Below are 24,713 nucleotides of genomic sequence, written 5' to 3'. Positions count from 1 at the left end.
CTCATTAGAATGTGGCCTGCGAGATACTGTAGGAGGACAAGACTCTACTAGATGCTGGGAGCTCACAGAGGCAGCCTAGGATGAGGGAGACGCAATAAATCCCCACGGATAGCCATTTCTCAGATAATCTCTGCAAGCTGAAGGATCAAACTAGGCCTTTGCAATCCCTTGAGGAACTCAGACCCAAAAAACCAGCCAGGTGAGTGAAACAAAAGACCAGAGATACCACACAGTACAAAATAGTAATTATTTATATTTTCAAAAAGAAAAAAATTAACATTTGGAAGTTCTCCCCTGTAGGAAAGGGGTGAATTGGAAGGAACAGGACCGGCTCCTATGCAGGTGGCAAGTCAGGTACAAAGAGCTGAGCAATCTGGGCTGGGATTTTTGTCACACAGCATTAATAATAAAATTTCCTTTTCTTTTCTCTTCTTTTTGTTGTTTTTGTTTTGCGTTTTATTTTTTTAGAAAAGGGGGGTAGGGAGGAGAAATAAAATCAGAGAAAAATGCCAAAAAACATTTTCCACAATATCTAAAAACAGAGAACCATAGTTCTTGTCAAGACAGTATGAATTCTGGATGAATTATTTTTTCCAGTTTTCAACACCAATAAAGATTTTTTGCAAAAGCCACCACATCAGAACACGCATCTTCCAGCTCAAATAACCTCCTTCCCCTCTCGCCTTCACTTGTCATTTTTCATAAAAGGATAAAAGGATGTATTCTGTTCTTGCAAACAATAAGTGCTAACAACAAGAGAGCTCTTCTGATACTTGTATGGTGGTGAGGAGTTGTCACAAATATCCAAGTTTTAGCACAGCTGGATGGACTAAAATTTCTCTCAACATAAATACTACTGGAATCCACAAACTGATTTTTGAGAAATTCTGCAAAAATCCTTTCTTCTTTCCTTTTCGTTTCCCTTCTCTTAAAACTAAATGTCCTTTTTTTTTTTCCTTTTTCCTTTTTGCTCCAGGCACCTGACGATTTGTTCTGCTCAGTCAGATGCATACAGGTTTCTCCGAAGTACCACCGCTGGGACGTCCTCAGGGCCGGCGCCTAAACTGAACCCCCACAGTATCAAACTCGGCCAGGCCAAAGGGAACACAGTGACGCAGCAACAGGGTTTTCATTAGGTTGAGCAGCCCCAGGTCCCGGGCCCTTCCCTCCCCCCGTTTCCCCCAAGTTTATTTAGTGCTGTTTTGAAAGTCTGGGGGCCACGATGCAGTCTCCTGCCCCCACAAGAGAGTAAAAGCTCCACAGATCGCGCTGTCTACCTGGTGGTCAGTGGCAGCAACGGTGGCTGCGGCTTCAGGAAAACAAACGGAGTCTTACGACAGGCAGGATCTTAGGACTGCTTCAGGCGCTTGCGCGGGGGTCCCAGAAAAGGGCACTGTGCTGAAGCCAGAGAGCGGTAGGCCTCAGCCACCAAGTGCGGATGTGACACCACCATTGACTTCCACCCAGAGGTCTCCAAGACATCCGAAGCATGACTAGGAGAAATGCGGAGAGAGGGATTACCAAAGGCGCGTGAGAGGAATGGGGTCAACAGCCCCCGGGGCAGTCTAACCTCCCAGAGTTCGCTGGGAAGGGTGCCACTGGGAGAAACACTCAGGCAGAACCCTTACTAGACACTGAGTCTGTCAGACACCGTGCAGACAGGTGACCAGGCTGGGGCTGCCGCAGCTCTGAAAACCTGGACTTTGAGCCCCTATACTCTCAAATACGAAAGGTGAAATGTTCCTCAGGCCCTTCTCTATATTGTCAGTGCTCTTTATACTCACTGCTGATGCTAATACAGAGAAAGAGCCAGGGCTCTCTTGGTCAGGCAGCTCTGAGCTTCCATCTGGCTTTGCCATTATTCTGGTCCCTGACCACAGAGCAGATCATAGCCTGGGGCTTATTCGATCAAAAAGGAGGGGATCATAACCACACTCTACTGAATGGTTAACATCTAAAGAGCACCAAGCAAGTGTCCAGCACGGAGCGAGCAGTCACTAGAAGGAACATTTAGGGGTCTCTTCCCACCTGCCTTTGCCGTAACTGGTAAACTCCTTCGAAACAACCTTACAAACAACCTTACATTGAGGAAGTTGATTCCTGTTTGGGGGCATTTTCTGTGTTGAATAATGTTCACCCATCTACTCGGCAACCTTTTAGGCCTGCCTCAGCCCAGAACTGCTGCTGTGAAGGCTTTTTAAGGCCTGCTTCTCCCCTTTGGGTTTTTCCCTACTTTTGTTCTCCAACAGGCAAGGGAGCAGAACATGACCCACTGAGAATTACTGCAGGAAGTAGTAGGTCATTTGTCATTTAGGATGAAGGGACAGATCTACTGGAATGAACATTTTCTTTTCCAAACAGTATTTAACCACCTTGACTACTGGCCATCCCTTCTCTTTTCCCCATTCCACAATCAGCTCTTAGATACGTTTTACTACCTCATAAAAAACACACCTCTGTTCTCCCAGAGATTACACGTCTAAGCCCAAGAGTGGGAAGCGAAGGTGCTACCATTCGGGGCACACCGCCTTTCCAGGCCAGCCACTTATCATTTCATTGTTTCCCATCACCACGAGGAAGGAAAGCACCTCGCTCACCAATCGGATTAGCCCCACAAGAGAGGAAAAAAACATCTTCCATCCTGTCAAGCTGAAGAGAAAGATGAAAACCTTCTACTTACTACTACAAGGGGCTAATGAAGCCATTTGCCTGCTTTACTCGCTAATTCAAAGTCTCTCTCCTTTCTCTAGCTAGCCCAACTCTCCTGAAAGAACAGCTTTGAAGATGCCGACTCACTAGTTGATGAAATCCACCGCCTGAGTTTTCAACTGATCGGCGCTGTGGAGGTCAGCCAGGATGAGGATCTCTGCGGCGTTCTCCACGGAGAGGTTACTGCACAGGGCGTCCTCACACATGACCTTCAAGCGCTCCAGGGCGTACTGTAAGACACAAGCACTGCTGTGGTCAGGGCGGGAGCGCCTCCGGGCTGCCACCGCCGAAGCTCTGCTCCTCAGCGGGACCGCCGTGGAACTGGATTCCCAAGCAAAACTGCACAGAGCGTGCCGAGGCTACTGAACTACTCAATGATAAAGCACAAGCGCGCCCCGAGGCTGAAAAGAAGGCCGCGAAAATAACGTGCGTGGCTGCCATTCAAGTTCTAAAGTCCACCTACTAGAAAAATGGCCATCAGGGAATACACCCACACCCTCCAGGTCACCTGCCCCAAGAGAGACTCAAGTGTTTCTTGGACCACCACCACCTACCCTCCCTTACAATGAGGCATAACCCTGCTTCAAGCCAACAGGACATTACTTTTCACATTTCTGCTATCCTTTCAGTCAGAGCCAAACTAGGATGAAGCACAGTCCTTTCTACTTAAGCAATATCACCAGCCCGGCAGGTATCCCAACTGGCCCATTGGGCTGTAAAAAAAGGAGCCCCGTGGTGACTTTCACCAGCATCTCCGCCACTAACTGGTCCTGAATGAGGGTCAACCAAAAGCCTCCTTTTAAAGAGAAAGGGATAAATGGGAGTCCTCTTTAGTGGGGTTGAGGTTAAGATTCTCAGGGTAGGAACAAAGCAGCAGAGACCCTGGATCCGGTTTTGGTCTAAAAACTTCCTATTTTCCAAGTAAAGGGTATAAATGTTCTGGAAATGAAGGTGTAGGTTAACACTGGGCACATCTGATCTAGTTGATCTGTTTTGATGCCACTGTACTACGTGCTCTCAAATATGAGATTATGAACTTACTAAGGAACTTCAGGAGTAAGGAAGAGGAAGGGATAAAAGGCGGCACAAAATAAAACGTCATTAATCAGCTCATAGAAGGACGGTCTGCTTTAAGGGTATCCACAGCCTCCGTATCGGTCCCATCTTGAGGACCTCAGAACTCAGTGACACAATAACTCCTTCAGGCTGAATCACGGCAATCAAACCAAGACAATTTCACTTTTATGAGTTCTGGGTGAGGAGGCATATCTGTTGGCACTATGATCTCCTGCAGCAAAAGAAGAGTTTTATTGCTTTTGGTGCAGCTTTAATTTTTTACATTTGAGTAACTGGAAAACAGTTTCCATGGAAAACAGGAATGACACTAGACAAGCAAGAAATTAGGTTGCCGTTTTTGTTTTAAAAGGCTGGAAAAGGTGGAGAAAATGTTCAGTCCTTATACAGTGCTGCACAGAACATTCCTCTTATCCTTTCTCGATACATTTTTTTAAAAGGACTTTTACCGTGAATAGTTCTGATCCCTACTGCATAATTAGACAAAAGTAGCCATTCTTGTCCCTTGGGGGACAAAGTTTTTTTCTTAATTATGCTTCTGAAAAACCTGCCTAATGGCTGTACTTACCCAGGAGATTGAAATTGTGTCTCCCAGGCCTGGCCGACGTGTTTTGTTTTGTTTTTGGTCTAATTACACGTGTCCCCAGGAGACTGGAAAAGCTCAGAAGAAGCTGTTTCAGCCTCTTGGGTAAATTCTAGATGTTTAGATCCTTCCATGAACGATTTCTTATTCTGTTTTCCTGAAGCTCACAACAAGGTGTAAAGGTAAAAATGTTTTCAAATAAGCTTGGAGCAAAGACTGTCTGATAGAAAATTCTGAATGGAATTTGAAAATGTACCCTTCACTTACTTCTCATTCATAAATTTAAAGCACTGCTGTGATTCGACTACTTTATCTTTTAAAACTGTAAGTTAACACACTATACTGAAAATACCATCCACAGAATGCCAATTCAGGCTGATCCCCATGCTCTGTGTACTTACAGGGGGGTTCCCCAGTAGGTTCTCTGGCTGAGGAGCAGGAATTAAAACCCACGAATGACACAGACGTCAAACCCTGGCCCTGAGAATATATACCGCTGAGCCTCAGTATTTCTGTCTGAAAAGTGGGCTTTTTGATACTACTCATCCTTATGGGAGCTAGAAGATGAGGGAGGTAAATACCTGGCATGTATAAACTTCACTGAAAATCAGAAGGCAGGTGAGGCAGGATCAAGGATCATTATATATGCATGTTTATAAAAAGCTGTGTCTTCTACTTCTCCAGAGCTCACAGCGTATATTTTCTTACTGCCACCACGGAAAGCAAGATCCCTGTGGTCAGAATGGCAGAGCCAGACTGGGAGGGTAGGGAATGTTCGCATTGCCTAACTGGATTCATAAAATCTTGAAAGCTGCTATTCAATCCTTTCAAACCTAATCAGTGAGGTTTGATTTACGTGCCTCATCCTCTACAAACACTCCAAAAAGCTGATCAATAAAGATAAAGCTCCACTGTCAAAACATGCACTTCCTCTGTTCTCAAGGTGCAAAGGAAGGTGGAAGGAGACTCTTCCTACAGGGAAATCTTGGGAAGGCTCTAGTGCCCCCAGGTCTGAGCCAGCTCTGCCCCCAGATGGGTGCCACAGCACCACGGCAGGAAGAGGAGCAACACCTTCCAGCAGGGAACAGTCGTTCTTGCGGGCTCTACTGCTGGCCAGGTGTAAACGCTTTGAAGAAAAACTTCCGCAGGAAAAAGAGCTACCCACACCCCAGCTTGTGCTTCCTCAGACCACAGGGCCTTGGAGGACAGGTTACTGAGCTCTTTCTGGCATATCTACATAATGAAAGTTTCCCGAGGTGTGTCTTGGGGGACACTAATCCCCAGCGGTGATTCTTGAGGAAAAGGATTTCAGGGTTGACTAAGTTAGAGAAATGCAGTCTATCATATTCTTTTAGAAAACTCACACTGCACATTAACATACTAAAAAGATTCTGAGAAATCTTGCAGTTAAGACAGCAACACACAAGAACCCCAATTTGACTTGTTTAAACTCAGTGTTTCATTAACATTTTCCCCCAAACTTCTTTTGGGAATCACTGGCCTACTGTTTTTGGTCCTTGCTCTATTTCCTTGATTCTAAGATCCATACTTTAATTTTCACACTTTAACATTTCTCAAATCGAAATGGGTCTTATGATCAACGTACGCATTTATTGCAGTAGTATTTCTTTTTTCCCAAAGAGTTACTGATCATCTTGTAATTCTGAATGCGGTATATTTCAATAGCTACTTAAGTAAAAGTTGAAAATGCTAACGACAACACTAGTAAAAGATTATTCTCTTATTGACAAATTTAAATATAAGTTCATGAACTCAAGGGGAGGTGGGTGGGGGGAAGGGTGAAACAGGTGATGGAGATTAAGGAGTGCTCTTGTCCCATGATGAACGATGTATGGGATTTTTCAATCACTATATTGTACACATGAAACTGATATAACACTGTATGTTAACTAACAGGAATTAAAGGAAAAACTTTAAAAAAATAAATAAAATCCCTCACTATTTAGAAAGAAAAAGTTAATGAACTCAAAAACACTTTGTAAATTATAAAGCCAAATGTTAGTATTATCTGAATCTTTAGTATCACTGTGCTTACATGTGAGATGGGGAAGAGAAGGGAGGTAAACATCAAACTTAACCTTTTTTTCTATAATTAGGGGGACCATGTAAATTACTTCATTCAAAGCAGGACACTTTGGAAAATAAAAAGGATGCTATCAATAATTGTAATCCAGGACTGTCCTGGCCACACTAAGATACATGCTCATCTTACCTACTATGTAAGACAGAGGCCCAGTCATGAAACTCCAGAGGTCACAAACACTCCTCCCTCTTGTGATTCTTTTTCTAGTCTTATCTCACCTTGTCAGCAGCTGCCAACAAATCATCAGCCATTTTGTCGAGGTTCGGAGCCTTCCCCGTGTAAATGAAGCACATCATTTCCTTAAAAACTTCAGGCTCCACATCATTGATTTCAACCCGATTCTATGCCAGAAAAACTGAAAATGAGAAACATTCCAACAGAACAAAATCCCTAAACAATTTTCATGATTTTAAGCTCTGGTGAGAGAAAGGCTTGTATCGTCTAAAACCTAACATGGATGGGAACTCTCTCTTTGTCCTATTTCATTAGAACAGCCTTCTCTCCCATCATATGCACCACCTTTATCTTCTCAAATACAAGAGCAAGACAACTATATCTTTGATTTTTCTGGTGTTTCTTTGCCTGAGTAGAAACACATGTCTAAGACCCTCACCCAAAACTGGATGATCTACCTGGGATAGACTGAGTCTGCTTTACCTAGAATGCTTCTGGACCACCTCTCCCTGCTCTCAGAAAGTGTCTGTTCATAGAATGGTACTCCATTTTAATAACACGACTGGAAAAATAAATCTGGTGTCAAATTGGGAAATCATCTGGATCCAGTCACCTAGCTAAAAAGACATATCTTCATTCTGTCACATACCTTTTTGCTCTCCTCCATTTCATGTTCAAACATGGCACTAAAAACTGGAGAACGAGCTATAAAGTGAAAGGGAAACAGAGATAGATAAGGTTATCACACTGAAACCTCTTGGTTCTTCTGTTATGAAGAGGAGATCACTTTCTTTCCTGTCCCATTGCTACAGGAAAGGGTCTTAGCCTCAAATTATATAGGAATAATGAAATTCGTCTCTTCTTACATTACACCAAGAAGTGAATAATACGACAGAGGGGAAAAAAGAGATCAGTACTTTCAAAATAATTTCTCATTAGCTCCATTCCAACCATTCATATTTGAACGAAATTATTCAAATGACCTATGTTGGATGACAATGATCTCCTCTGGGTAGATCTGGGGGTTCAAATGGAAGATCCTTCATGGTCTAATAATAAGCAGGGTGTCCTAACACCCAGATTTTTGCCTAGAACAACGACACCAACTTTCTCCACCTCTAGGGACCACACGGCAAGGAGGCCAAGAACAGGGCTCGATGGCATCCATTAACTAGATGAAGTGCATGCTTGTTTACAGCAGGTGGTCTGTTCTTTCAAGCCATGCACTCACAATAGAGATAACACCCCAAAGAGGCAAAAAAAAATCTAAGGTATGACAACCATTTGTGGTCCTTCAAAGCTCAACCTTTCCTGACAAAATCTTAATCCTTAGTATTTAATGTCTCCCATTAGGAATCATTTGATTTTTTTCCTTGGGGGAGTGGAGATAATGAAAAAAGGTTGAGAAATGGTGTTCTAAGCCATGCCCATTGTGGTCTAATGAACACAGAAAAGTAAGTCAACTTAATTTCAACCATGAAAGTAATAAAAGGCCTAAAAACCTCAAATTTTATCATGTTGTCCAATAAATCAGAGGTTTTGATGAAGGCGGAGACTACCAAATTTCCACCTGAGAGAGGAGCACCAGATGGAATATATAGTAGGACTCTGAGCTAACAGGTAACCTGAACTTCGGCCTATAGTTTATGTCAGAAAGGATTAATTTTGGATCTGTCATTTTCTAACCACATTATCTTGGGCAAATCACTTAACCCTCTGAGACTCAATACTTTAATTTATTCCAAAGGGACATTAATTCTCACTGCTCTTATCTCAGAAGGCTTATCAGTTATAAGGTACTAAAATAAGTACATCACAGAAGCTGAAGACTAAAAGGACTGGAGGCTTTTAAAAAAAAGGGAAGGGTCCAAAGCACCGGTGTGCTTAGAGGGTCTTCAGTGGCTAGACACAAAGTGCTGTTGTGAGAATAAATAAAATCACCTGGGGGAAATAAGTAGAGGAAAAGAGAACTGAGGCAGACCCTTAGGGACACCTGTGTTGACAGGGACGTGTGAAGAAGAGGGAGGCCACACATCAGAAGTAGCCAGAGCACCAGGAGAAAACCAGAAGAAAGAAGTCAAATAACATATGAACTAAGGAATCCCTCAAATTCAGGAATTAGCAGGTCACAGAACTTTCAAAAACTGCTTTCGTGGCATGGAGGTGAATTGAGGATAAGTAGGAGGAAAGAAGTAGAGACATAAATGTGCTAACTCAAGAAACTTAGCTCTATTTAAAGAGAAAGGGAGAGAGAGAGGGAGAGAGACAGACAGAGAAAATGAATATGAATGAATAACTAGAGAGAGACGGCTGAGCCAGTTTCCAGGCTGAGGGTAAACAGGCAATCGGAGAAAGAGAGATGGTGGAGATACCAGACAACAAGGGTATAACTGGCAGAGTAAGGCTTCTGAGAAGGCGGCATGTGATACCAAACAGAAGCCGAAGAGACAGCCTGCTCTGGACACGAGGAAGAACACCTCCTCCACGGAGAATGCAGGGAAAATTCATGTAAGGCGACAGGCAAGAGCTGAGGGAGAAGGGCCTCAATTTTCTCTCAGAAGAAGTAGCAAGCAACTCTTTTAGGAGTCGGGAGATTAAAGGAGATTGGTAAACAGTCTGAAGTATCTATTGTTAAGGAAAAAGAAAGGGAGCTAACTGTGTATCTGTAGAAGAGTTCTTGGCAGTGCCAAGAGCCTAGCTGAGCGTGGAGACACTAACCTAAGAGTAGATGACTTCCTTTGGCAACAGACAGTAACACCTAGTTGAGAGCAGGAACAGGAAGACGGTTAGATTGAGCCAGACTGAGGTTTTGCCAGGTGTGTATTTTAGAATGATAGAGCTGAGAGTCTTGGTAAGAAATTTGTTGCCTGAAAGTTCACGCAATTTCCTCTTATATCTTACGGTCGGAACAGAAGTTTGTGGCTGACTGCTACATCTTCATGGGAAGTTGTCAGTCCTGCCTTATCAGCTCCTGCTCTTTGTCAGTCTTTCTGGTCTTAAGGACAACGGCCTATTATTAGAGCAAGACCTAATCCTCCACATCACTAGCAAATTCTCATTCTTCTAGTATGTCTGTACTGAAGGAAGGGCTAACACTCCAGGACTGGGGGACTTAGCTAGATGGTGGTTTAGTCCCAAGTCCAGAATCTTCTCCATTACATCCTAAGTCCCTGTCTAGGGGCTAATACCTGCTCTTAACCAGTGTTTTGACATCTACCCTCTAGGTGCAAAGGCATTTAATACACATCATCATCTATTGCTTGACAATGGTGGCCTAAGTCCCCTAGACAGAGGAAAAACAGAAACACCACTATTTTATGGAGAGTAGGATTTTTGGTTATGACAACGGATGTCCCCACCATAAAAAAAAATAAATTCAGTTGCAGTTTTTTGTGCACCAGTTCAAAGAGCTGATGTTATTCAAAAGGTGATTATGTAGCCACTGTTTTTCCTTTTTCACCAAAACTAAAGCTTCCTGTGAATAAAGACCAACCTGCCAAGATAGCTTTGTGAGCCTGGAACTCCTGGCCAGCAACGCACAGACAGCAGTCTGTGAACCGGGAGTTCTCCCACAGTCCTCCCAGCTCATCGGCCAGCCGGCACTCAGGGACCTTCACCATATTCATGGTGTTCTGGCCGGAAATGTTGACGGAATCTTGCACCACACTCACCTGTGAAAGACAAGGAAACACAGTCCAAAGGTTTTGTTACCAAGAGTTTTCTTCCCAGCAGAAGAGATGACTTTTACCTCGATGCTGTAGTACATTCAGATACAAACGTTAGTCATGTTCTCTTGAAACCACCTCCACAAAACAAGGCTTTATCCTGTGGATCAAGTAATTTCCAATCTGCCACAATCATACTTATTCTACACCATCCTAGGATGAGAGGCAAAAGCCCCACAAATCTCCTTCTCCTCCAAATGCTAATAAACTCTGCCTCCCCTGCCTTGAAAACCTGGGCAAAACCATGGGGGGGAGGGGAAGGATACTGACCTAAACACACATTAAACCTCAAGTATTTACCTTATTCTGCCTTAAGTAAAAGGTTAAATACAAAAAATTCTTATGGAGGGGCACCTGGGTGGCTCAGTCAGTTAAGCGGCTGCCTTTGGCTCAGGTCATGATCCCAGGGTTCTGGGATCGAGTCCCGCATCAGGATCCCTGCTCAGTGGAGAGTCTGCTTCTCCCTCTACCCTTTCCTCCTGCTCGTGATCTCTCTCTCTTTCTCGAATAAATAAATCAAATCTTTAAAACAAAGAATTCCTACGGAAACTACCATTTAAAACTCTCTAAAAGAAAAAAATCTCTAATAAGCCTAAAAGCATTTCACTTATTTTAGTTAGGTCTTGAACATGAAAATAAACTGCAGCTTCTCGGGGCAGCTGGGTGGCTCAGTCGTTAAGCATCGAAGACCTGCCTTCGGCTCAGGTCATGATCCTAGGGTCCTGGGATCAAGCCCCGCATCGGGCTCCCTGCTCAGCAGGAAGCCTGCTTCTCCCTCTCCCACTCCCCATGCTTGTGTTCCCTCTCTCGCTGTGTCTCTCTCTGTCAAATAAATAAAATTTTAAAAATCTTTAAAAAAATAAATTTTAAAAAATGAAAAGATAAAAATAAAAATAAAATGCAGCTTCTCTTGGGCCTGGTAAATAATTAGCACTTCCTCACAGATGTTAGTCTAATGAACAGAACTGGGCTTGGAAGATCTTCCCCAACAGTGATAACTGGGTGGGTACCCCACACCACTGACACCCTTCCTCAGTCCTTTGTGACAGTGACCTATAAGAGGGCTGGCTCCAGCCACATGTGTACTTTTAGCTCTGGAATAGAACGACAATAACAGATTTACAGAGGGATCCAAATCGCCCCCATGACTTCAACGGCAGCATGCTTTAACTAGTTGAATTAACTGCTCAGCCTAGATAAAAACCAAGGTCACTTCTAGATAGGTCAGTGAAACTCAGATAAATTTGTTAGGATGCCAAGTACAAGGATTTATAAATCATTTAGCATTCTAAAATAAATGGAAGCTACCAAACTGAAGGTAAGACCCAGCAGATCGGTCTTCTGCCTAACAAGCACTGCTATGCTTCACCTCGTCCATCATATGAGGTTAGAAATGGTAATATCAAAGCAGAATTCACAAACCTTGAGAATCTGCTCCTCACTCTTGCTATATTGCTACAAGTTAGATGAGAAAGACAGCTTAGGAATATCCTAAATGACCCAAATTTCTCTCAACCTTCAAGATGCAAGTCATCTCTTAAATGCAGTCATAAACCCAGAGGCAAAACGAATGCCCTGGCATCCAAATGACCCGTAGTCTCTTTTGTGAAGGAGTGAGACATTTACTATCAGGTCAAGAAATGTATTCGTTTGTTTCAAACTAACCATTATGATCTGGAGCGATGAAGCAGCCAAGTTAACCAATTATGAATGGACTTAACATTAGTAGCACATTTATCAGAGCCAGACTATAACATTATTTTAATAGCTCAGGACCCAGCACAAACTACCCCACAGAGATTTTCTCTTGTCCTTTGTAAGATCTCTAATTTGATTCAGTCACTTTCTCATACTAACACCAAAAGTAGAAGTTTCCTGTCTCTAGTTATAGCCTCAAAATACTGATTTAAAAAAAGGGACAAGGAAAAGACCGATTAAATCCAACTTCCTCACAGGGAAAAGCAGGAATCTCTTGGGATGGCCAATGGAGGGAACGGAGAATGCTTTTGGCACTGGGTTCCTAAGCTTAAATTAAACCAGGTTGATAGAAGCCCAGAGTCATTAACACTGATGGCAATTTACTAGATGGGGTAAAATGAACTGGCAAGAACTAAGCTGAATGTCAAACTATGGCTACCAGTGGCCCCTCTGCTGGTTAGATGCATGCTTGGTACTGAGTGGGGCCCAAAGACTGTGATTCGTCTCACTGGGGCAATTCCTCTCTCCAGACACAGACAGGAACACAGCAGGAAGGAGAATGTACCTTTACTGTCTGAGCCAGACTTGTTCTGTAGATATATGGATGCCCGGAGTCTCCAGAGCGCTGAATGTCTGGCACCTCTTACCAACATTAAATACGCTTAATTAAAAATAAATTTTAAATGGCATTCACAAATGAGTCTTCAGAGCCCAAACTTTTAACTTAGGAAGGGATTGTTTTCCTCTGCAAATGATGCTAAAGTGAGACCATTTTGAGAAAAACTAAAGATTTTTTTAATGCCTATAAAGTTGACTATGGAGACCCATTCAGAATTGCAGCTGTGAAGATGACGTGACTGTGACATTTATGTCGTCTTATAAATGACTACATGAAAATGTCTCAGGAAGGCTGTAGAACCCTCTACATTTCAAGTCGTAAACGGGCCTCACTTTTAAAGTCAATTCCTTTTCTTAAAAAAGAAAATTTCATAAAAGACTAAAGATTGTGCCAATTCTTGTACATTTTATCTAAACATAAAAAGTCAAAGACCAATGGAAATATATTTTTTAGCTTCTATATAAAACAATCAAGGAAAAAATAGACTCTGCATATAGATGGATTATAGCAGCAGCCTTACTTCTAATCCAAAGACTGGCCATAACCTAAATGTCCACCAACAAGAGAATGAGCAAACAAACTGTTGTATATTCACACAACACATTATCACATACCACTAAAAATGAAAGCACTATAGTTACACCCACCATATAAATAAATACATTTTAGATATATAATGTAAAAAAAGCAACGTGGCCTACACGACCTACATACATTCTGACACCATTTTTATAAAGTGCAAAAACAAGCATACCTAAACCAGTACATTGTTCGGGCATAGAAATACTAAACAAGGGAATGATAACAATTTCCAACAGCTACTTATTATCATCCTCTGAGTGGGGGGACAACAGGTCTAAGGGACAGTGAAGAAGCATACACAGGTTAGTTCTAAGTTATTGGTGATGCTGTTGGGTTGGGTGCTAGGTTTACTACAGTATGTTTATAACCTAAATAACGTTACATATTAATCACCATTTTCGTAGGTCAAGACCAATCAAATGTTGGTGTTATCATATAGTTCAACTAATATATCCAAATTATCCATTAATAAAATGATTAAAAAAAAGAAAAAAAGGAGAGACCCACGTATTTAAAATTTGGTAAACACACATATTCCCAGGCTATGAAAGGATATTCCATGTTTGAGAAGAAAAGGGATATTTTAAGAGTCAACTAGTGTCTGCATGGTTCATACTTGCTATTTCATACTTCATACGGTATCTCATATTTCAACTTTAACTGCAACATCCTAAATGGACACTGGAGTCTTCTACCTGTAAAAGGTATGTACAGTGAAGGGGGAATATCTGCACCTTTATTGTTAGTAACTATTTGTTTTCAATATAAACAAATAGGGAAGGGTCAACAGAAGCTGAAACATTTCATGCAGCTTTTTCTGTGAACCGAACTATTAAAGAAAAATTTAAAGTGTAAAGCTTTCCTGATTCTTTCATTACCAAAATAAATACTCTGTTAAGAAAATTTGGTAGAGCACATGTTTCCTTGGTGAATGGCATTCAGCTCCACTTAGTGCTGCGCAGCAGACTAGAGGTGGAAAATGCAGAGCTGACATGGCCTGACACTGATTTGCTGTACAATGTTAGGAAAAATTACATGACCTCCCTAGGCGCTGCTTCTCTCCCCAGGAACATGAAATGAAGATAACAGAACTAATCCAGCTCAAAGGATTGTGATAAGAGACAATTCAGGGAATGCTTTGAAAATGCTTCCAAATATGTTAACTACGCCACATCAACTTGGAAGAATCGGCACATTTCCTAACGGACAAAAACATCACTGAGAATTGGAGGTGAACCCAGTGTGGCACATTATAAACAAGACCAGCCATTTAGCATTTGGAGAATAGGCAATCTAATTTCATTTAAGTGTTCATTAACAGTAATACCACTGAAATAAGGCCCAAACACAAGTGATTCTCAGTCTTTCACATTAGGATTCCTTCCTGTGGCTCTAGGAACAGCCAAAAGAATCCATAGAACAACGTTCTTTTTTATCAAGATGCAATAAACTTGTTTATAAATAATCCATTGGCAGATAGGATGGAAGTGCCCAGGCCAAAGGCTGAGTGCGGAACAGAGCAGTGGAGAACTCATCACGTAAATTTGTATGTGGACATCAACTTCATAAAAGCCTCTGAATAATAACAAAAAAAAAAACCCACTAGCTAAACCAGTAATATATAAAATAGAAATATGAAGTAAAATACTTATTTATAAATAATCCACTGACAGAAGGGAGCAACAGGTCAAAAGGACAGAATGTGCAACACAGAATGATCTAGCTTTGAAAAGCGCTAAGAACTTAGATGAGCTGCAGACATTTTTAAAACCCACACATCCAACACACACCCCCACGCAACCGTCTTGCAATGCTGAATGCTACTAAGTCCACAGAGAGCCTTGGAACAGAAACGAGTCTCACTAGGCACAAGCCCAAGTATGAGAAGCAACACTCAGCACCTGTGGCCAAGAGAGAAGTGTGATAGGAACAGATGGCACACCTGGTTCGATGGGAAGAAACCGACGGCATCAGCAGAACTCAGCAGACGCTTCCCTGTTCAACATCTCCTCACTTCCAAAGTGTCATCTCACTTCCCTTCTAAGTCAGTAAGACAAATCTAAACTTAACCACAGGATTTCTCCTCAGAGAATTTCATATGGGGAAGCGAAGCCTTGGACTTAGCCACAGGATGAGAGACTGCCAAGTGAGGGCAGGCCAATCAGTTCCCAAATCAAGAATGTCAGTACAGGGGCTGGAGCAGCTGGAATGGGCTGGGGGGGAGGGGGTGGAAGGGGGATCATGGGAGAAAAGGCTGGGCCCACTGTGGACTGGAAAATGCGGCAATAAAGGTGAATACTTTGCCTAAAACACCAGAGGCAGTATTTAGAGGAGATTTCTCTTCCTTGAGAACAGTTCAAAGACTGGTTTTCATTTCCAGCAGAAATTAGAATTTTCCACTATTTTTACATCTTTCTGAAATACAGGTCTCTAAGGTAGGTGAAGATTAAATTGATGGTCTTAAGTTTTCATCGAACCTCACACGAAACCAACTAATTGTTCTCATTTCTTCACTTGGGCAACTCAATATGATCTGTAACTAGTAGGACTTGTATGGAATTCCAAACTCAAGTTCACAGACAAAAACAACTGCAACATTTAATATATTTATAGAGATGCCATCACTCCAGTATTTCCTTCTTTTACTTCACAACAAAAAAGAAAAGGAGGCAGCTATTATGTAACTATTCCATGTATTCGGTGTAGTACTTTAATAAAGTGTGCATCCAGACTTGTCTAACCCCCAGCAACTATTCTGCAGAAATACTCAATGAGCTGTGACTGGGGAGAGAAGCCGGCTACTGCTGGCTAGGCCTCTTCCGTGAAAGGACAAGATCCCTAAGGGACACCCTGCTCTGCTGCCCAGGTGGCAGTAAGCCTTTGGAACTGTCATTAACTCACAGCATGAGCCCATTACTTGGCAGAACACACCGGTAGTTGGGGAGCTTGCTAGCACCCTCCCCATGAAAACACAGTGGTCACTCTCAAGTGGTGCTGCTCAGGAAGTGGTTCTTGACCATACAAAGTATAGGGAGCACAAATTTCCCATCGGACTGGAGGTTTTATTCATTTATTACGCTGTGAGCTTATGAGTATTTGTAAATGATAATGGCATGAAGTGACTGATTAGAAATATACCCATTAAATAGGCCGCTTTCCAACTCACTCTTGGGAATACTTCAAGGCTTCTGCTGTAACCCCAGACAGGCTTAGGGCACTGCTGAGAGAAATCCTCTCCTGGCTGACGACAGATAACCCTCTTAGCTAAGCACGAGTTAGAGAGCTGGTTTACCCACCCTTCACTCTAGAAAAAATGGTTCTCTCCATTGTTTCACAACTACTCCAGCAAGACAAACTGGATCAACTCAACTCCTGGTAAGAGTCATCTAGTAAAGCAGAAAAGGAAAATGATCTGCGGTCAAACACAAGTGGACCTCATACTTCAGAAGTCAGAAAGTTTAAGGGACAGATCCACATAGCGAGTTGCTGGCCATTCTCCTCAGCTTGCAGTGCCAGTCTGTCCACATGCTACCTGAGAACACCCCCAGTGAAAAAGCCAGAATCCTGACCCAAGCAAGTAAAAAAATCGCTCATACCAAGGGAGTGCACAATCTTTGTTTTTAAGAACGATAACAAGCAGAAAGGTGAAGTGCCCAACAAGCCTGAAATCGTGACACAGTTTCAATCGTAGAAATCACATTTGTGCAGTACCACTCCACTCGGGGATTTTTCTCACTCCCCATCCCTGACACAATGTAATTAAGTCTACCGATACCCATCAGGTCTGGGAATTGCCAGTCTCACCTTGGGGTAAAGGACTCACCTCACAGAAGAGGGTAAGCTTGTCATCAGGGAGAAGCCCGTTCGCCTCATCCAAGAGAAAATCTCTACGGATGAATTTTTTGAATCCCCAGTCTTTGCCTTGCACAAACCTATATGCCCGTTGACTCTCTGGAATGAAAAAAAAAAAAAAGTCATATTTAGATTTACTAAAAAAACGAAACAAAACAAAACAACCCAGATCAAATCCATAACTTGTCTGCGTATGAAGTTGCTTGGTGTGAAAATTAAGAGTGGAATGAAGACGGGAACATTTACCCATAGCTTTGGTTTCTTCTCCCTTGGCATTCAGGATGGAGAATTTGAATTTTGCCCGAACTTCACTCTTTGGACAGCTGACCAGTAACAGGTAAAGTGACAGATAATCTTTGCTTTCTTCATCTAGTCCTTTTGGGTTTACTCGCAGACACCTGCCCAAAACAGATAGGGAAAAAAAAAAATATGTTGGAAGCATTCACGTTTATAGGCTTTGTGAAGTGACAGGAGAAATAGAACATCTATTTCCCAAGAGAGGAAGATGTTAAGAAAACCAATCCAGGCCCCATAGCAGGAGATGCTTACACCTCTGCCTCCTTCCTCATAATCTCCTAAATCACTCTTTCTCCCTGTAAAATATTTTAAAATTGAGCCTATTTCCACTCTGTTCTAATCCTCAATCTCAGAAAGGCAGCCCCTTCTTTTGTCAGGATTATAATGAAACCATGAAAACAAAATGTTGGGGGCACAGGGGTGGCTCAGTCAGTTAAGTGCCCGACTCTTGATTTCAGCTCAGGTCATGATCTCAGGGTTGTGAGATCAAGCCTTCCATCAGGCTCTGCGCTGGGTGTGGAGCATGCTTAAGATCCTCCCTCTCCCTCTGCCCCTCCACCCCTAAAAAAAGTGTCGTTAAGCCCTTTAATATCACCTTGGGAGAGAAAAAATATTCCAGAGAAATATGTGAATACTACATAATCTTTTACAGATATTTTATCAATCTGGCAATAATATCCTAAGATTGAAATAAAGAAGGCAGTATGGAGGAAGCACAGACAAAAAAGTAAACTCCCATTACACAGGACAGAGATCCAAGCTAGGCTTCCAAATGGAGTCAGAGATGACAATCTGTTGCCAATGAATCAAAACAAATTTCAGACAGATTTAATAGGTTCAATTGAGTTAAGTTGTAAATGTCATTAGTTGAACTGCATGTGGTTCACACTACTTCTACCACATATAATACATAGGCCATATGTATCCTTAGGCCTTGCCAGTGTTAGGGCACCTCTCTCAAACAGGTGGCCCAATCCAGTGCCTCTCCCGGAAGTGCATATACCATATACATTGTGCTCAAGATGTGAATTTGAATACAATGCCTAAGTAGGGCGCTTGTGTGGCTCACTCAGTTAAGAGTCTGACTCTTGATTTCAGCTCAGGTCATGATCTCAGGGTCATGAGATAGAGCCCCACGTTGGGCTCTGTGCTGGGCATGGAGGCTGCTTAAGATTTTCTCTCTCCCACTCCCCTTGCCCCCGTGCTCGCTCATGCTCTCCTCTCTCTTAAATAAATAAATAAATAAATGAAATGCCTAAGAATAAAGCATTCTCTCAGCACCTAGTAATACACTGCTTAATGCACACAGCCAACAAATACTAAAGGGAAAGAGAGTGGTTTAACTCTTCAGCGGGTTATCGGAGATCAAAACTGGGTGGCTGACACACATGTGTTCTGTTCTTGGCAGCAAAGATATGGTTGTATCCTTAACTGCCAGCTCCTCTTCAAGGGGATGCACAGTTTGGATGGGACTGACCCCCACTCTCAGATCATATTCCCCTTGCTGTAGAGATTAATGGAGGGAACCCAAACCTAAACCAGTCAGTGCATGTAGGACATATTCTTGGCCACAGAGTTAATTCAGAGAAAGTTCAAAGACTTCTGTTGGATGGTAGTGGATTACACCCATTGCTACTGCCAGTCATCCTTTAACCACAAGGGAAGCTAGACTTGAGATGTCCAACAGTGCAGAGAACAGAGAGAGATGCGGTCCTTAATCTCACCACTGGGCTGCTGGATCACACTACCTTCAAAACCATCCTACAAAAAAACAAAACAAAACAAAACAAAACCATCCTACACCCTGGGCATTCCGGTTACATAAGCAAATAAATCTCCTTCATTGTTGAAAAGCAGGCAATTTAAAAGTTGAGATTTTTATGCTAAAATCTAAATTTCTTGCTTTTCTTAAAAAATCAGCAAATATGATGGTCAGCCCTTATTCACACACAGCTATGGCGCTGAGCAGCCACCACCCCTTTCAGAAGGTCACTCAACACTCATACCAGGTATGAATATCATTTACAACACTGGCCCTCTTTACTCATTTATATTACCCTACAGCCATTTGAGTTTGCTGATTCCTGACATACTCACTGAATTAATTCAACAAATATACAGTGAGGGCGCCTGGGTGGCTCAGTGGGTTAAGTGGCCGACTCTTGATTTCGGCTCAGGTCATTATCTTGGGGTCCTGGGATCGAGCCCTGAGTCAGGCTCTGTGCTCAGTGAGGCATCTGCTTGAGGATTCTATTCTCCCTCTCCCTCCGCCTGTGCTCTCTTTCTCTCTCAATCAAATAAGTAAATAAATAAATAAATAAATAAATAAATCTTTAAAAATATATTTTTACAATGAACACCATCGTGTGCCAGGCAGTTCTAGGCACTGGAGAATATGTGAAGAACAAAACGAAGTCTCTGCCTTCAAGGATCTTACGTTCTAATCAGGCTCTGTCATAAAACCAAGCAAAACAGGCAACTTTTAGAAAAATTTTTACAGCTAGATATAGTCTTCCTCACCATTTCAGTTTATCATTGGCTCCTGATGAAAAGGTTGAACTTTTAATGACTTCACCCATTTCCTCCCGGCAAAAGCTAAAGTTATTGATGGTCCACATGTAGGAGAATTTCACTACCTTGATCTGTTAACAGAAAACCAAGAAGCAATTAAATAGGAAGTGGGCAACCTGAAAAACAGGCTGCAGATCAAATAATCATTTCCCTTCCTCCCTCTGTCTGTGTGAGTCCCATAGTAAGATAGCCCTGTCTGGGCGGCACGGAGGCTCAGCTTTTTCTGTCCCTCACCCACATTTTAAGAAATCTCACAGTGACCAACTGCTTTCATAACATTTTTCCACTTCTGAGAAACACTGGGTGGAAAGTGAGAAAAACATGGGCAGGGGTGGGCAAGCAGATAATAAAGCTGTACCTAAAACAAGCCTCTGCTCAGAGCACCGTTTGACAATTGAGATGCTGATGCCACTGCTTGGGGTTGCAAATCTCAAACCTGGTTTCCTGTGAGTTGCCCAAAGAGGAACACATTTCCATTAAGGTGGCTATAAGTGGATCTAGTTTCAAAGATCCCTCCCACTTCAACCTCCAATGAAAACCACCAGCCTAGTACATTCAGATGCCATGTGGATAACCAAGGAATGGAAAGCTGACAAGTACTTTATCTGCTCTTTGACAGTTATGTCCTAGAGAAAGCAGGAAACCTAATGAAGAAATCTTATTCTTTTCATTCACCAAAATCCTCCCAAGATACAGGATTTACGGGGTGAAAACATGAACTTACCTGTGTGTAGCACCAGCTCTCAGCTACAGGGCCACTCGACATTTCTGCCGGAGGTGGAGGACTTGGAACCCTTGACATCGCCAGTTTGAAGGTTAAACAAGATCTCCAAAGTCAGCGGACAAAGATTTCTGTTCTCTCTTCACCCTGATTGACCCAAGAAGCATGAGGATTTTATTAGATTAATGGTATACTATCCTATTTCCGTTTGACCTTGCAGACTGGTAACTGTGTCTCCTGCCTGGAATGCTCTACCTTATCATTCAAATGGCTCCTTAGTATTCAATGTTAAGGTCAGAGAAGACCACCTAATCGAAAGTAGCCTCCTAGTCACAATTCTATCACCCTACTTCCATCCTCTGCCCGATTCTTAATATTATCTTACCAAATGAATTTCCTCAAAGGGCATATAAAGTACACCCATGAAAAGGCTGCCAAAGAGGAGACAGCATAGTGAACCCCAAGTACAACTCTGCCACTGGCCCCTTTCTCGGGGGCACAAATATTCCACTCCTAAAAGAAAATGACCTTGTTACCTCTCTAACTACCGTCTCATCTCCTCCTACACTTCAGTGCAGACTTCTTAGGAGAAGTCTTCTATTCTTCAACTCAGTGCCGGCTGCTCTCTTGAAGGGCAACATTCACTGCTTTCTTAGATGTGTCCCTTTCTCTGCAGCACTAGAGATCTCCTCGCTTACATGCTCCATCACTATCCAATTTTCCAGATTCTTCTCCTTGTTCTGTTCTCTGATCATTCCTCAATCTCTCTTACTGGATTCTCTTTCTCCAGTGTTGTTCCCGTGGTTGAATTTTCCATCATTTTCTCAAACTACATTCTCTTTCAGTTTATCCACCCCCAGTGTCAAAGTTTTGCCTTTATACAAATGACTCCCAAATCTGTGACCTGTCTCATAAGCCTCAGACCACCTTCAAATAACTGCTGTACATCTCAACAGGATGTCCCAGCAGCAAATCAAATCCAAGTCCAACTTCTCCTCTCCAAGGCCTTTCTTTTTTCTTTTTTTTTTTTTTTAAAGATTTTATTTATTTTTTGACAGAGAGAGGGAACACAAGCAGGGGGAGTGGGAGAGGCAGAAGCAGGCCTCCCACGGAGCAGGGAGCCAGATGTGGGGCTTGATCCCAGCACCCTGGGATCATGACCTGAGCCAAAGGCAGACGCTTAACGACTGAGCCACCCAGGCGCCCCTCTCCAACGCCTTTCTAAACACAAAGCCATTCAAAACACTGGTGAATCTGGTTACAATTTTTAAGTACCATAAACAAAGCCAAAAAAACAAACTGAAAAAAAAAAAAAAAGAGCTTGCAGTGCATGATGAGGGGATAATTTATAAATTGATATGTAAGTTTTCTACAAAATTCATAAGAAAAAGGCCAACTACCCTGTAAAAATATTGTTCACAAAAAAGGAAATAAAATAGCTCTTAAAGTTTTACATCTTTCAAACCAGCAAGAAAAAAAATCAACCATGCCATGTAGGGGGACATGGGGACTCTCCTACACTGCTGGTAAGACCGTAATCTAGGATGTATTTTTGGACAGGAACTTCCTGTATGCAGTACGTTGACTATACATGCACCCTAAGACTTAGTAATTCTACTTTAACTGTATATGCGCTAGTGTAGGGGTTTCTCAAACTTCAGTGTGCATCAGAATCACCTGCTGGCCACCATCCCCAAAATTTCTGATTCAGAGGTCTAAGCTACGCCCACAAATTTGCATTTCTAACAAGTTCCCAAGTGACCTTGATGTGTAGGTCCTGGCACCACATTTTTAGAACCACTGCCCTAGAGAAACTCTGCACGTGGGCAGAAGAAGACAAAGAGAGGGCTGCTCAGTGTGGCACTGTTCATAACAGTGAAAAACTAGAAACAAACCAAAAATCCATTAGGAGGGAAACAGAAAACTAAATTGGGTTATTTCCATATAATGGAAAACTATATTTCAGGATTTAAAATTAATGAACTAGATCTGCAGCACCATGGAGATGAGATCAAACACAATGGTAATGAACAAAAGCAAGTTCTGGAATGTCATGTGCAGTACCTGATTTATGCAAATTTAAGATTTATATATTATTTACAGATATGATATATGCATTCAGTAGAAGTAAAAAAACAAAAAACAAAAAACACACTGACAAGCTATACATCAGATTCACAATGGGAGAGCAGGGGAGAAGAATGAGGCCAGGACAAGTTGCTCTCTCCTGTTTCTTTCCAAATGAGGATGGTCTGAAGCAAATATGGAAATATATATATCTTTAATTTGGGATGATATCCACTTGAGTATATACCATTTTTCCTATTGTTCTGCTTTATTTTAAAAAATATATTGTAGGGCGCCTGGGTGGCTCAGTTGTTTAAGCAGCTGCCTTCGGCTCAGGTCATGATCCTGGAGTCCCGGGATCGAGTCCCGCATCAGGCTCCCTGCTCAGCAGGGAGTCTGCTTCTTCCTCTGCCTCTCCCCCCTCTCATGCTATCATTCTCTCTCTCAATAAATAAATAAAAATCTTTAAAAAAACAAAAATAAAAAATATATTGTATTGTAAGAATAGTGTAAGGACGTATTCCATTACATCAAACACTGGCTTATAATATCTAAGGGAGAAATTTCGTTCCTGAACACCTGGTTTGTTTCCAGCTGTGCACAGACAATATGAATACAACTGATCATGTCGTCCTCTTTGCCTGGTTACTAGGAAGCCCTGAGACATATTTGTAAGCCGTCTCCTAAAACTCTAGGATCACATGCTCATTCTATAATAGCTTTATTATTTTCTTTTTTTGATTTTTATTTATTCATTTATTTTAGAGAGAATGAGAGCAGGGGGAGGAGCAGAAGGAGAGGGATAAGCAGACTCCTTGCTGAGGGCGGAGCCCGATGCACAGCTTGATCCCACGACCCTGAGATCATGACCTGAGCCGAAGAGTCAGATGCTTAAGCGACTGAGCCACCCAGGCGCCCCAGCTTTATTATTATTATTATAAGATTTTATTTATTTATTTGACAGAGAGATAGCGAGAGCAGGAACACAAGCAGGGGGAGTGGGAGAAGGACAAGCGGGCTTCCTGCTGAGCAGGGAGCCCGATGTGGGACTCGATCCCAGGACTCTGGGATCATGACCTGAACCCAAGGCAGACGCTTAATGACTGAGCCACCCAGGCGCCCAGCTTTATTATTTTCTTAACACTGTTACTCACTTTGCTATAATTCCCTCAACTGTTTACTCTTTTATATGTTAAGTACTTCTGGAAACCGCCCCAAACCCTTTGTAGAAAGAGGTATAAATGAACAAAAAAGATCACTCAACTTACACACATTCACTGGCAACTTAAGTAATAAGCATGGAAGGGGATCAATAAGATACAGTTGTATCCCCACAGAGTAATACCATTGGTATTACCAGAGTCCCCACTGGTTTTAAACACTATCCTACAGACATTTACAACTAAAGCATCCCATGTAATCACAGATGGGAGTTAACAGTTTTATACACATACATGCTATTTCACTTAAGCTAACAAACTAAGCAATGCAGTAGCATTTGGGGCTCCCTGGTTTGTGCAATTCATGATTCCATGATATACTCAAGAAACCAAATGCTACACTTGATCACCTGCGATGGAGGTATGCTTCCATTTGATGGAAAACACATTCTCAAGAACTATTTGTCTAATAATGAGTAAATGCACCTTAGGCAGTTTTACAAATCCCAGTTACCATTACTGCCAGTAGGAGCCAGAATGAAATTTCAAAATTCCCACTTAAAACTATCTTTTGGGCAGACTGGCAATGAAGATGTGAGTTTTACACATTAGTTAAGAGCATAAAATTTGGCTCTGGAGGTGTGCAGTGCAGCTCTACACTGAGGGATCATAAAATACTAACTTAGGTTTATTTTGAGGTTTTAAAAAATACTTCATATTTATCTAACAATTAATTTAAGGATTCTCTAAGCCTAAGAAAAAGACAAGTTTAAAAAC

At 42.1% G+C, this 24,713-nt stretch overlaps 1 protein-coding gene across 3 annotated transcripts in view; it reads right to left on the bottom strand.

The window, feature by feature from the left end:
• Window positions 1-233: 233 nt before the first annotated feature.
• The window catches only part of SPOP (speckle type BTB/POZ protein), a 65,385-nt gene continuing 40,905 nt past the window's right edge, over window positions 234-24,713 (bottom strand). For all 3 annotated transcript variants that reach the window (XM_078065601.1, XM_036094919.2, XM_036094894.2), the window contains 9 exons: window positions 20,713-20,856; window positions 19,938-20,059; window positions 17,367-17,518; window positions 17,092-17,219; window positions 10,138-10,315; window positions 7,294-7,349; window positions 6,689-6,811; window positions 2,797-2,939; window positions 234-1,493 (listed from right to left, as the gene is read on the bottom strand). In XM_078065601.1, the coding sequence (XP_077921727.1) occupies window positions 1,349-1,493; window positions 2,797-2,939; window positions 6,689-6,811; window positions 7,294-7,349; window positions 10,138-10,315; window positions 17,092-17,219; window positions 17,367-17,518; window positions 19,938-20,059; window positions 20,713-20,790 (1,125 nt within the window). In that variant the 5' untranslated portion in view covers window positions 20,791-20,856 and the 3' untranslated portion in view covers window positions 234-1,348. The remainder of the gene's footprint in view (window positions 1,494-2,796; window positions 2,940-6,688; window positions 6,812-7,293; window positions 7,350-10,137; window positions 10,316-17,091; window positions 17,220-17,366; window positions 17,519-19,937; window positions 20,060-20,712; window positions 20,857-24,713) is intronic.

Source organism: Halichoerus grypus, chromosome 2 (assembly GCF_964656455.1).
Source record: "Halichoerus grypus chromosome 2, mHalGry1.hap1.1, whole genome shotgun sequence".
NCBI lineage: Eukaryota > Metazoa > Chordata > Mammalia > Carnivora > Phocidae > Halichoerus > Halichoerus grypus.
Note: the sequence above shows the minus strand (reverse complement) of the source record. Positions and strands in the feature narration are given on the sequence as shown.